The 14,637-nt window shown below is 40.7% G+C and overlaps 1 protein-coding gene across 1 annotated transcript in view; it reads right to left on the bottom strand.

Annotated features, from left to right (window-relative positions):
* spon1b (spondin 1b) overlaps window positions 1–14,637 on the bottom strand; it is a 93,731-nt gene that overhangs the window by 38,355 nt on the left and 40,739 nt on the right. The window contains exons 7-8 of the mRNA XM_069685729.1: window positions 5,206–5,270; window positions 2,288–2,489 (exon numbers count right to left, since the gene is read on the bottom strand). Coding sequence (XP_069541830.1) covers window positions 2,288–2,489; window positions 5,206–5,270 — 267 coding nt within the window. The remainder of the gene's footprint in view (window positions 1–2,287; window positions 2,490–5,205; window positions 5,271–14,637) is intronic.

Consider the following 14,637-nt stretch of genomic DNA (forward strand, 5'->3'; position numbering starts at 1 on the left):
TCTCATGGATCTTTGAGATAAAAGGAAGGTTAGATATAGGTCTATAGTTAGCTAAGGTGCCTGAATCAAGGGTAGGCTTTTTAAGAAGTGGCTTAATTACAGCTAGTTTAAAAGGCTGGGGTACATAGCCAGTCGATAAAGACATATTGATCATATCTAGTAAAGAAGTGCTAATTGAGGGAAAGACTTCCTTAAGCAGCTTGGTTGGAATCGGGTCTAAAAGACAGGTTGATGGTTTAGACGAAGATATCAGAGAATTTAGCTCAGGAAGGTCAATTGGAGACAAACAGTCAAGGTAAACATCAGGTTTTTGAGCAGTTTCCAAAGATACATCTGCACCAGTTAACGGCAGGAGGTTACAAATTTTGTCTCTTATCTTTAGGATTTTGTCATTAAAGAAGCTCATAAAATCATCACTGCTGAGGCCTATAGGAATACTTGGCTCAGTGGAGCTGTGACTCTCTGTCAGCCTGGCTACAGTGCTGAAAAGGTACCTGGGATTGTTTTTATTTTCTTCTATGAGAGAGGAGTAGTAGACACCTCGAGCATGCCGTAGGGCCTTCCTGTATTTATTAAGACTATTTTGCCAGAGTAAACGAGACTCTTCTGTTTTGGTGGATCGCCACATTCTTTCAAATTTACGCGACATTTGCTTCAAGTTACGAGTTTCTGAGTCATACCATGGAGCTAGCCTCTGTCGTTTAATAATCTTCTTTTTTAAGGGGGCAATCGAGTCTAGAGTACTTCTCAGCAAACCTGCAGTACTATCAACAAACTGATCAAGCTGAGAGGGACTAACATTAGAATAAGAGCTTTCTGTAGTAAACAGATGTGGTAAAGAATTAAAAGCAGCTGGAATTGTTTCCTTAAATTTAGCTACAGTCCTATCAGACAAACATCTTGTGAGTACATTTTTGTTAACTGGAGAGTAGTTGGTTAATAGGACATTGAATGTTACTAAATAGTGATCTGATAAAAGAGGATTTTGTGGGAAGACAATTAAGTTTTCGGTTTCAAGACCATAAGCTAGAACAAGGTCGAGGGTGTGGTTAAAGCGGTGAGTAGGCTGGTTTACACTTTGAGTGAAACCAATAGAGTCCAAAAGGGACATAAATGCTATGCTAAGACTATCATTATCAACATCTACATGAATATTGAAGTCCCCTACAATAATTATTTTATCTGAACTCAGGACTAAATCTGATAAAAACTCTGAGAATTCAGTTAGAAAATCAGAGTATGCGCCAGGAGGGCGGTATACTATCACAAATAAAACAGGCTGTAAAGTTTTCCAAGCTGGGTGTGAAAAACTCAGAACAAGGCTTTCAAAAGAGCTGAAACTAAGTTTTGGTCTAGGGTTGATTAGAAGACTAGAACTGAAGATAGCTGCCACTCCACCACCTCGACCAGTGTCTCGAGGAGTATGAGTATTAAGATGACTGGGAGGAGTGGATTCATTTAAGCTGACATATTCTTCCTGACACAGCCAAGTCTCAGTTAAAGAGAGTAAATCAATATGATAATCTGATATCAGATCGTTCACTAATAGAGCTTTAGATGACAGGGATCTGATATTTAACAGACCACATTTAATTCTCATATTTTTTGGCATAACTTCGGTTGTTGTTTTAATTTTTATAAAAAATTTTCTATTTACTCCTTTTTCATTTAAGTTTGAATTAACTGTAATAAAAGGCCTAGGTTGGGGGGCAGACACAGTCTCTATAACATTAACATTGTGGGTGGGAAACTGCTCACAGGGAAGCTCAGAGGAGTGTGTAGGACTACAGCTCTGCCTCCTGGTCTCAACTCTGGTTTGTCAGGTTTTACGACGAACAAACTTAGCCATATTACGAGACAAAAGAGCTGCACCATCCAAAGTGGGATGAATGCCGTCTCTTCCGATCAGACCAGGCTTTCCCCAGAATGTCTGCCAGTTATCTATGAAGCCCACATCGTTTGCTGGGCACCACCTCGACAGCCAGCGGTTGAAAGATGATATGCGGCTATACATGTCATAACTCGTCAGATTATATATATCAATACAGCCACACCAATTTATGTAAAAATACTTAACAGATGTTTACTTTATCTCATTTACAAGCAATATATACAGCATATATGGTTAATACTCGTACACACACACACACACACACACACACACATATATATATATATATATATATATATATATACTGTATATATACTGTATATAACAACAATATACACTTACATTATTTGGTTACTTTGTAGCTTATTTTTGCCAGGATTGCTTCATATAAATTACCTCATATGTGACGCCGTTATCAGTGCCCGCATCCCAGGGAATAAGGTCCGTCACCAGCCTCTGGACCCAGCCACACTCCTTAGTACAGAGGTCCTCTCCTGACAGTCCCACATTCCAGTCTGGGCTTGGCCCAAGCATGGACAGGAAAGACATCAAGTGACGGGTCCGGTCCACAGAAAACTCTGCGGAAGGAGCTGCTCGCCTGATGACCGGTGTGAACAATGTAAAATTGGAAAAAAATTGGAAACACTACAATAAACATGGAACAAATCCAGGTACATTAAAAAAAATAGTATATGGTCTACAACGAACCATACTGTCAGCAAGAAATTTGCATGTAATTATTCCCTAATGCCTGACACTGTTGTCATCTGGGCTACTCTCAGCAATATTTACATTACTTGTAGAACAGTATTCAAACAAAGGTCACAAAGCTTCACCGTCATCTACTGTTATTAATTTTACATTGAAACAAATACATGCGTTTTAAAAAGGAAATTGATTGAAATGATTTGTATATTTGTTAATTCCAATCCTAATCTCTATTAGCATTAGAGTCCAGAATCTGTAGGAGAGGGACAAGATGGTTTGTGTCAGAAGTGTACTGGTTTCTGTTTGTAGTTTGAGTAGGATTATCTTGCAATTTTGCAGGCTTTGACTGTACATAGGAAAACAGTATATAGAGCAAAAGACACTCTAAGCATTGGCTGTGATGCAATCCCTGAACCCACCGGCTACAATCTGACTATTATTTAGCTTTTTTATAATCTCTTAAACAGACATCTGCATATAAGTGCAGGTAACAGTCTGGTCCTAGACGTTGTCTCTTAACATTAAATTCATTGTCACGCCTCAAGTTTCTAGTTTGTGTATAAACAATGATGAGCACACAAAAAAGGAAGTCTTTGCCCAGTTATTCTTTAATGCGTATGTTAATAACGTCGATTCCACCCAAAGCCCTCAAAATTTGGCTGTTGGTCCTTGAGGCTGTATTGTTGTGATGCTGTCAGATGTTACCCAATGGGTCCAGAGACTGCTACGAGTCAAACAGAATATGTTCCGCTTTAAAAAATGATTAAGAATAATCTTCTCTTTCTACAATGTTCAATAATCAAAAGTATGCTTATACTAGAATTCTGGTTTAAAGCTACTCATGCTGAATTACTGCGTTATTTGTTTACTTTTGAATTTACACAATCCGATTAATTGTAAATATCTTTAATTATTATTTTTGAAAAAATTTTAACAGGTTACGCAGAGTAGAATACTGAGCTAGGTAAATATACATTTCCAATAAAATCAAAATAATATCATGCCGAATATTAAGATTTTGCAGTTTTGTAGGAATGTACAACTATTAATCCCATGATGCATAGATTCCCAGTTTAAAGTATGGGGAATATCAAGAAAGATCAAGAAATGTCAGTGTGGGTTAAGGGGCCTTGTTATGAGGCCAGCTGCAAACTGGGAGAAACTGTTCTGGTCCTGTGATGGTCTGATCCTAATGGACAGCAGCCCCCCTGCCAGGGTTTGTGTCCATGGTGGGAGGGGTTGGCCACTATCCTTCATGCTTGCCTAAGTGTCCTGGAAGAGTCACCTCTTGGAAAGATGGGAAATTGAAGCCAATCAGCTTCTTCTTCTTCTTGTCTCGTTCTGGGTTTTGTTTGTCTCGTGACTTCATGTTTTATTTTGAAAATTAACTCTCCTCACTTGCCCTTCCTCATGTGTCACCGGTCTGATTGTCTCCCCTGATTCCTGATCGTGTCCACCTGTTCCCCATTACCCTCATGTGTTTTATAGTCTGTGTCTCCCTTTGTCTTGTGCCAAAGTGTCTCGTCCTTGTCGTGCACCACAGCCAGTTTGCCACAGTCCATGTCGTGTTTCAGCCGTGTTATTCTCAAGCCACGTAAGCCAGTTTTCTTTGCCTCCTTGCGAGTGATTTTTTGTTTGTACATCTCATAGTTTAGTGCCTAGTTTAGTGCCTAGTCTAGTTCTGTTTTATAGCCGTTTTGCTACCCTCCGTTGGAGCGATCTTTTGTTCTTATTAAAGTTTGATAGTGTATTGTAGAGCCTCCGATTTTGAGGAGTGCGTTTTATTTTTGTCCGTTTTCTTACGGAGTTTGGTTTTCCTCCTTCGGGAGTGATTTTGAGTTTTTTTCATAGTCTTTTGTTTTCCTCCTCGCGGAGAGATTTTCTGTTTGTTCTTTTCCTTTACTTTTTGGGGGGGGCTGAAACCACTGATGGGACAAAGCAACAGCTAACAATGTTCGCTCTCAGCTCTTTAACTGCCTGTGTGCCCATTAGAAGTGATGCGTTAAAGTATTTGTTATTAGTGCCTGTCATCACAATTAACGGCGGCTGGGGCTCAGTGGTAGAGTCGGTCGTCTTTCAATCGGAAGGTCGGAGGTTCGATCCCCAGCTGTCGAAGTGTCCTTGGGCAAGACACTGAACCCCAAATTGCTCCCGGTGGCATAGCCAACGGGTATGAATGTGGTATCTGATTGACAGTTGGGCACTTTACGTAGCAGCCTCTGCCATCAGTGTGTGAATGGGTGAATGTGATATGTAGTGTAAAAGCAGCTTTGAGTGGTCGCAAAGACTAGAAAAGCGCTATATAAGTACAATCCATTTAACAGTACTGACATGTTCAGTTGGACCCAAAAAGCCAAGCTCTACAAGAAAATATTATACATTAAAAAATACCTACAAAGATGTAGTCATCCTCTAGCTGATGGTATGGTTTCCTTTTGTAGGTCATACAGAGGCATCAGTAACAAATTGAGACTGTATCTTAAACAGTTAAACACTTCTCATAGTTGGTTTAAAGATGCTGTTTCACAGTTTTGTGTCCTTTTAATTTCTAACCACATGTCAGGTGCCTTTCCCCTTTAGTGAAATAGATAATAAGTGATACTTACAGGTTGAGAGGCTGCCATGCTGGCCACTGAGCCTTAGTTTTAATGACAGTCAGTACTTCATCTCCCTGCAGAGAGAAAGAGATGGATAGAGGGAGGGAGGAAAAGAGAGCATTTAGTCAATAAAGCCTCTTTCCCACCAGTCAAAAAACACCTTGGCTCCGATCGGCAATGATGGGAACACAAAACCCGGGTCGACACGCTAATCTCCACCTCCTCTTCAGCGTAATGCTATGACGCGCATTGAAGTTCCGGCCGCTGTCACGTAAATACAGAAGAACAACATACAACGGCGAATTTGTTCTTTGTTCTGTGCAAGATGCAGCAACACCGGCATTTATTAGAGGGTCTTCCGCGGCCTAAAAAAACCCACGTACTCACGGACTGTGAGTGAGGACACTACAGTATATTTCACTTTTTGAAAGCTTAAAGGGATAGTTCAGATTTTTTGACCCCCAGTTGTATGAAATACTTGCCAGTAGTGTAACGGATGCAAAGCTATTAGCTTGTCCCGTGGTTGGACTTCTGTCTGGTTCCGAATAAGTAGAATAAGTAGTTCCGGTTAGATGCCAGGGTCATGAAACCAAAAGGTTTTACCCTACAAAAACAATGCAGAGGCAAAAGTGATCCATTTCCAACACAAAATCACTGTCCGCGGATTTCATACACTGCGCCGTTTTTTTGGCACTATTTTCTCTCTTGAACAATCCAGTAACACTACGCCTGCGACAGGCTGGTCTCTCAGGTGAAGTGATCCATCAGCTGTTTTTGAGAGAACACGCTGGAATTGGTAACTTGGCAGAGGACGTTTGTTGTCACAGAGTAAATACAGGTAGAAGCAGATGCGCTGGCTTCCTCTGAGATTGAGAGATGTTGCAACTGCGGCATGTCCAGCTCCCATTCCCGACAGCAGTAACTCTCCAACTCGGTGGGCATTGGCTGGCACTTCCCACCAGTTTTCATGCATCTCTCGTTTCAGCAGTTGTGTGCCCCTCGTCTGCTTGCACAGCTTCTGTCTCTCTCCTTTCTCTCTCTGCCCGTTCTATGTCCATCTGACGAAGTTCAGCATCAGTATATTCAGGTTCATACCGATATCCTTTGGATCCGTTGTAAAAGGTAAATCTTCTTCATTACTTTCAGAGTCCGACATGTTTACTTCAGCAATTACATGAATAAGTCAGAATCACAGTGAAACAGCTGCTAGTCGACTTACATGAGAGACTGGCCAGCCGCAGACGTAGCGGTACTGGATTGTTCACAAGAGAAAGTAGTGCCAAAAAAACAGCGCAGTATATGAAATCCGCGGACTGTGATTTTGTGTTGGAAATGGATCACCTTTGCCTCAGTGTTGTTTTTGTAGGGAAAAACCTTTTGGTTTCGTGACCCTGGCATGTCACCGGAACTACTTATTCTACGTTTGGAACCAGACAGAGGTCCGACCACGGGACTCTGTGAGTAAGCTAATAGCTTTGCATCCACTACACTACTGGCCAGTATTTCATACAACTGGGGGTCAAAAAATCCGAACTATCCCTTTCAAAGTCTGAACATGTTGGTCTCTTGTATAAACAAAATTACCATCTGCTGATGTATAATAGCCATCATGTTTCTACAGGGGAATTCTAAGCTTAATCCAAAAGGCAACTGGACATGGATGTTTCACCTCTCACCCGAAAGGCTTCTTCAGTTCTAAACTGGACAGAGCTAGAAATATAAGCCTCTGTAGGTCATTAGTCTGCAAAGAGATGTGTAAACAAGGGAGATTCCAATTTGAGCCTAACAACCCACCAACACCAGAGGGTGCTAACGACTCAGTGCTATTTGGCAGCAAAATATCAACTGTAAAATTTAGAACATTACGTATTTGTATGTTTAAAGCATTGCCTTGTCATTTTTGGCTGAGCACCCGGGTCAGCCCTACACACAGGTCTGCATGTGACTGACTGAGTAACTGACTGAGTGAGTGACGGTACTTTCACAGCTGTAAAGAGAGAGAGTTGCATCGCAATGGCAGATCATGGAGCATACTGGACCTCCACTGACTCTCTGTCTATACGGCTCTGGAGACCTTCGGGGAGTAGGCGGGGCTGCTCCTCCACTGCTCGTACGCTGTCGGCACCTACGTCCGCAGCTGCTTTCAAACACACTGTCATCGTCCTCATAAGGACAGATAAGCGCACATTGACCTAATGTGCCACGTACTAGGTTTTGACCTAGTCTTGTTTCGTGTGACATTACAAGAATTTACAGGACATACTATACATGTTGACACCTGGATGGAAACATACTTGTGTGAGCAAGACGGGGCAGATGCAAAGACAACCAGCATCATTCTTTCCAAAATGCTCTTATTGGTATTAGTTCTGCCCACTTGCCATCGCTTATTTTAGAATGAAGTATTGCCTGGAGGCACACTCGCAGTATGGGAGGCTCTGTATGGTCTTTCCAGACTCTGTCTAATAAAATGAAAATGAGCCTGGGGAATTAGGGAAGAGTCATCTAACAGAAAATCAACACTGCACTAATGCAACTGCAGTTGCTTAAAGGTTATGGAATAGATGAATGACTGGGCCCCTATGTTATAAGTCAGACTTAAAATTCACAGCTAAGGTTACATAATGCAATACACACAGATACATATTTCACACATGTAAGTATTTCTTAAAGTAATGCCACATGAGAACACAGATTGCTGCTTGATACCAAGGAACTAAGTATAAGCAAAATATCTATTGGTCAGAGCTACAGTAGTCTGAGCCACTCCAGATCAAGTTCTTAATGCAGTTGGTTTATTAAATCCTCTAGAGCACATCCAATTTCTGTTAGGGTCACCCAGATGCACAAATGTTCCTGCTGGTCTGAGCTGTTCTCAAAAAGTCCTGGAAAAGGGGTGATACTGCTGAGATGTGCCAGGTGCTAAGGGAAATAGCAGATGCCGTCTGCAAAGAGATTACCACTAGGAAACAACTGCAATTAATAAAAAAGGCTAATACACCTCCAGGACAAGAGAACATTATCATAACCCACTTTTCAAGCTGGCAGCTAAAGTTTGACCGTGGGTGGCATCTCAAGTTTCCTGACACCATGGTAAAGTCCAGCCTCAGGCCAGACATCTCCCCAATGTCCAAAAAAGCAAGTTGTCCTTCTTAAATCTACAATCCCCTGCTGTGAAAACAGACTGGAAGAGGCGTCCGTGAGAAAGAGAGACAAGTATGCAGACATTGTAGGCGAGTGACACAGCCAAGATTAGCATGCGTTATGTGTGCCCATTGAAGCTGGCTGCAGAGATTGCCAGTCAATCCCTCTGCAGAATCTTAAAACTCCTTGGTATCACATAACTGCACAAGACGTCACTGATGGTGCAGAAAAGGCATGAAGATGGGTGTAGATCAGAAGGGGTAATCCTTGGACAGATAATGTTTTTTGAAGCTGGCTCATTATCAATCCTATGAGGGTCTCCTATGAAGGGTGGACGTAACAAAAAGTATAAATACAATTATTTAAATTGTTAAATTGTGATAAAAAGAGAGGTGTTGAAAATGCATGTGAATTGAAACATGGAGTGATAAAAATGCATGTGAATAAAAAAATTAAGTGATAGATTATTAAGTGATTTAATTAATTTAAAGCTGATTTGATTAAAACAGTCGTGATTTGATGAACACCCAGATCCGATTAATCGTTTAGAGCAAGCATTTTTTGTTACTGCAGCCCAAAGTGTCAATCAAAAGCCACAGTTTTTGGCTCTCGACTAGCAGGCCTGGTCTGCTCACGACATGAGCATTCATCTTGACATGGCGACGGCAAATCCAAAGAGGGAGGGAAGAGAATTCATTTATTTTTAGTTACTTATAGTCTCCTAGGCAAAGGTGTATAATGTTTAAAAATCCAAAACATGCCTTGTTATCTCACTGATTAGGTGTCCAAGTACTTCCATTATGTACGACAGAAGAGTTTCAAAACAATTCAGGTAAAAAAGATCCTCCTTTATATTTCTTCAAAGTTCAACATCAAAAAACTATTTAGTTAAGCTGCTTGATCTGGACTGGTTCAGGGCAAATATGTCTAATTTAATTGTCAGTGTCATAACAATATGAGAAAACAACCCACAACATCATTTGGCCTTGATTCAAATGTTGATAAATCGGGAGTGATGTGAAATATCAGCCTTACCATCTTCAAAGGTGTAATTAATTTCAAGCATCTCACAGTGCTAAAGTCCATCCTTCAAACGAGTGAGAGGGCAGTGACAATACACAAATACAGAAATTAAAAATAACCAAAATTGTTGTAACTTAAAACAAAACAAAGTATTATTATTATTGTAGTACACAATTGCAAACAATAAGCTTTTTAAGGCTTCTAAATAATTCAGTTTACTAAACATTACATTACTTGTGCTTTTTGCTTACTGTTGTCAAGGGCTTTATGACAACAGAAAAACTATTGTTTTGTTCTGCACTTTGCTGTTTCTGTGACACAAGGAGTGAGTGAGTGAGTGAGTGAGTGAGTGAGTGAGTGAGTGAGCGAGTGAGCGAGCGTGCGTGTGAATGCCTTCTCCAAGATTTTATATACCAGTGTCAGGTGTAATATGTGACACATTCACCTGAGGAAACATTGTCATGTTGCATATTAGCAAGCATGAATCAGTGCCACACCTTGTCTTGGTAAACCTTTCTGTTGGTTACAAAGAACAGCTGCAATTAATAATGACCAACTAAAGACATGAAGGTATAAGGTTTTGAATATATCAGGCCCATTACTAAGTGGTACAGCCTTTATACGCAAGAATATTTACTTGAGGAAAATAGCTTGTGCAACTTAATGTTGCATGTGTTTATTTTTATGAAGCCACTTCACTCTACTACGCTGACAAGATTGATCAATTGCTGAATGAGTAAAAGATCAAGTTGATTTAAATACGACGTGATGGACAGAAATACTTACTGTCAGTCTTCTCTCCATTTCATGGTGGTTTAATGAAGGTGGGCATTAGCTTTATTAGCAAGAATTAACGTTAAAAATAGCTTTACCAGTAGCATTAGCTTATTAACAGCTTTACTACTACGGTATACTGCCCTATGCTGCTTTATCTTGGGCTCGGCTACATCGGCCCATCAAAAAATGGAGAGGTGAGAAAATAGACAGAATTTCAGTCCGTTACATATGTTTTTAAATGAACATGCAGAACATATCATCGTGTGTTTGTCTGTGTAAACGGACACTGATCTACCGGAGGCGGACACATCATCAGCATTGTACAACAAACTGTTACTACTCATTGAAAATAATTCATATTTATCCCAAAGAAGATAATCACAGAGGAATCACAGTCTGCCTTCAGAGCTACATCGCCAGAGATCTTCCAGCATTCAGTCTTCACAACTCTGTCAGCCTCTACTCAGCAATAAACCCCCTTTAACAATACTTTGCCTGCCTGTGTCTGCTTTTGGGTCCCTTTAAATGATTACAAACCGTAACATCTACTTTGACTCTAGAATTTGAACCCACTTTGACGTCTGTGAATTGTAACGTTGTGTCTGTCTGTGCTGCCCCTATAACTATAACAACTATATATGTATGTGATATAGGGGAGAGCATGTCAACATATCATGCACACTCATTTATATAAATCAATTAGATTAGTTGAGGGCCCATTCACCGGACCTTTTCTGTGGGCAGACCTGTGTCTATCTTATAATGCAGTTGGATGGATTCAGAACTGTGACACTAGGATAAAGCAGTTTACCTGCTGGTGTTGGATAAAAAAATAAATAAAACCAGACAGAGCCAAAACTATGCCTTTACAGCAACTTCTGCAAAATCTACAATATAGATCCAGTTCAATACAAAGTTATAAAAGTAAAGGGAGATAGGAAAGGCAAACAGCGAAGAAAAACAAAAATCTGAAGTATGTATGGATGTCAGAGAGAGACAATGCAGTGGTGAGGGAGAACGAGGCAGGGTCACAGGGAGAAACAGAAGTAGGGTTTTTGTTGAGAGGTGAATGGAGAAAAGGGTGTAAAGGGAGGTCAGAGTGGGAGTCAAAGTCCAGTAATTGCTTTGACCTGGAGGTGATCCAAGGTCTTACTCAGTGAAAGCAAGTGATGAATTCCATGCCCTCAGTCCTGTGGCAGAAATATAGTCACCATTCACAGGAATTTTTGTATGTGACCACTTGGACAAAGGCACAGAGAGAGGACAAGACCGGCAGAAAGAGAGACCTAGGTATGCTGAAAGGCCCTGTAAACTTGGCTTGAAATATCAAAAATGCATATATGATATATCATAAGTCTAAAGTTTGATTTGGCTATTCAGACCATTTCTAAGGACTGTGTAGGCGTGGCAGATCCCATGTTGATTGACACGTGCCGGGTCTGCCGCGTTCTTATGGCAACTGTCAATCTAATTAATTACAGGCTTTGAAATCAATTGATTTCAATTAATCTCATATATCAATGATTTCTGTGAGAAGCACATCACATGTAGACTTACCCTCCTTCTAGATGGTTATTTCTTACTTCCACAGTTTAATTGTTCTCTCTTTTTCACCTCATCAAGTTTTAATTTACAAACTACTTTAATCTGATCACTTTACTTCAGTCCCCCAACACACCTGCACCTCTGCTCTCTGCACTGCTACTGGTGCTGTTAGATAGACAATATCTCCTCATTTCAGTATGATATTGTCCATCTTGCTGGGGGGAGATTGCCAGGGAGCTGAAAGTTTGATACTGAGCACACATCTGATAGAGGCTCGTGGATTGTTTACATTGCGTATTAGAACTTCACATCTTTTCCGATGTCAGCGATGCGGAGCGGACCCTCTTTTGCAGTTAGAAGTAAACTGGTCCCGTTGTTGTATATTTGGTTGCCAAGACTTTGCGAGTTCACATGTTCAGTGCTCTTCCTCAATGAGGAAAGGATGGACGATCGTTGATTTGAAGCGGAAATCTCCAAAGAGTCGTTTAATTACAACTTCTGAAGCAGCGGCTGCAACAGTTCACTAAATGTATGCAGCGAAACACTGCTGCTTCTCCAAGTCCGCTGCATTTAGAAAATAGAAGAATGACACGTTGTCATCTCAAATGGTAGATGTGCACCTGGGGACAGCACACACAGGCATGATGGGGGAAAAAGGCGATCGTTAGGTAGCGAATTACAACAGGTATTTGCAGACACGTTCAGGGTATGTGGACACGAGTTAGCTCAGAGTCAGAGAGGAAGATTGATCGTGAGCCGAGAAGTGTTATTGCACCTGTGAGGGTGGGACAACTGAGGTTGATTAGTTCAAGGACATTTTTTGACGTGATAAATATCATACATAACCACGCCCAATTTAACCCCAGCGCCAGGGAAGTTAACAAAGAAGGAATGGCAATAACTCAAGTTTGGATTAAAATGAATTTCTAAAACTTTTAAGATGCTTAATAGTATGTACATAAGACCCTAAATTACACAGTTATAAGGATTTTGTGGATTTGGGTTAACAGGGGCTTTTAAGGCCAGATAAACTATACAGTAGACAGCAGAACGTTAATATGGTTGGGACAGAAAGTCTCTATGGCCTGGAATTGAAGTAATATGATATTTTCAAAGCCCAACCTCACAGATCTTACACCAATTTAATCATAAAGTAAAGAACACTGATGTAGTGGGTGCTGTCACCACAAAAAACCACAACGATTATACATTTTTGGGTAATGACAACTGAAACAAATCTCTGAAATGAATTTCAGTTAAACTATAAGTTAAGCATCTGGACATTACTACCAGTGAAAACATATTTGACATGTTTTAGGTACTGGCTCATAAAATATTTTTCTCAGACAGTGGGTTACAGGGTGCAAGCCATTTCAGCCATTACAGGGTGCCTGTCGCTGATATAAACCTTATGAGAGTTTCATGAGCAGGAAAAACCTATTAATGTATTCTTCACAAGAAAACTCAAGAGCAGCTGCACAGTATCAAAGAACAAGAAGAAAAGCTTCTCGCTTCCAGTCTCTTTGCATTGTTGAGTCAATCAGCTAGTTTAGTTCACTTAGTGACTTTCCAGTTATACGAGCAACAATGACCTTTGCTGCTTAGCTGCAGTTGATTGGTGGATTTGTATCATTGCTGTGATTAGTGTGATTAAATGTGTGGGACAACATAAACATACATTAGCTTAGCAGTTTTAAGGCTAGGAGTTTAAGTGTTGAATCAATTCAGTGGAATAAAATACCTTTGTGCTTATTAGCTGATTAAGGACCGTGCTATGGATGATGATTGTTGCTGTGTACTTATTATATGCATGTGATTTGTTTAATAGGGATGTACAAAATTAATTGAGCTTGCGTAGTACATTAAGATAAGATAAGATAAGATAATCCTTTATTTGTCCCACAACGGGGATATTTACAGTGTTATAGCAGCAAACGGGATAGTGCAACATTACAATAAAGGGCATAATAAAATAAGTAAGTAAACAAGTGTATCCTAAATAAATATGAACAGAACTAATAAGATAAGTGAAAAATATGTACAGACTAATAAGATAAGTTAAAGTAGAGTAGATGATGAAGTGAAGTTTTGCACATTAATAAATAAAAATAAGTATTGCACATGTAGATTATGGAGAGTTGCAGCACTCTTAACAGGAGTGTTATTGCACATTGTCTCCGTTTTGGTGTGAGCCTTTTCTATTGATTATAGAGTCTGACCACGGCAGGAAGAAAAAACACCGTGGGTGACAGAGCCTGTCACTGAACAAGCTTCCCAGTGTTGTTAGTGTCTCCTGCAAGAGGTGGGACGTTTTGTCCATAAGAGACAACAGCTTGGCCACCATTCTCCAGCCAGCCACCACCTCCACAGGGTCAAGAGGGCAACCCAGGACATAGCTGGCCTTCTTTACCAGTCTGTTTAGTCTATTCCTGTCAGCAGCAGAGATGCTGCTGCCCCAGCAGACTACTCCAAAAAAGATTGCTGATGCCACCACAGAGTCAAAGAAGGACTTCAGATGTGCCCCCTCCACTCCAAAAGACATGAGTTTCCTGAGCAGATAGAGTCTACTTTGTCCCTTCTTGTAGAGTGCGTTTTAGTTGTCTGACCAGTCCAGTTTGGCACCAGACTGCAAAACCCTGGGTCAGTTCTCTGTACTCCCTGTCATCCCCATGGGTGATGAGGCCAACAACGGCAGAGTCTTCAGAGAACTTTTGCAGGTGGTAGTTCGCCGTGTTGAGGGTGAAGTCTGCAGTGTAGAGGGTGAACAGAAATGGAGCCAGAACCACTCCCTGGGGGGACCCGTGCTGCAGACCATAGTGTCAGAGATGGGCTGAGAAAGCTTATTATAGTTTTTTTAAGAGAAAAAAAGTGAGAAGGATTTGAGAGAGATGGGTCAACTGTGGTAATTATAGGGGGCATGCCCCAAGCACAGTTTGACCTGTCTGTCACCGA

The sequence above is a fragment of the Semicossyphus pulcher genome, unplaced genomic scaffold, assembly GCF_022749685.1.
Source record: "Semicossyphus pulcher isolate SPU_LCO1_2020_fin unplaced genomic scaffold, fSemPul1.0.p SCAF_8, whole genome shotgun sequence".
In the NCBI taxonomy this organism is placed as follows: Eukaryota; Metazoa; Chordata; class Actinopteri; order Labriformes; family Labridae; genus Semicossyphus; species Semicossyphus pulcher.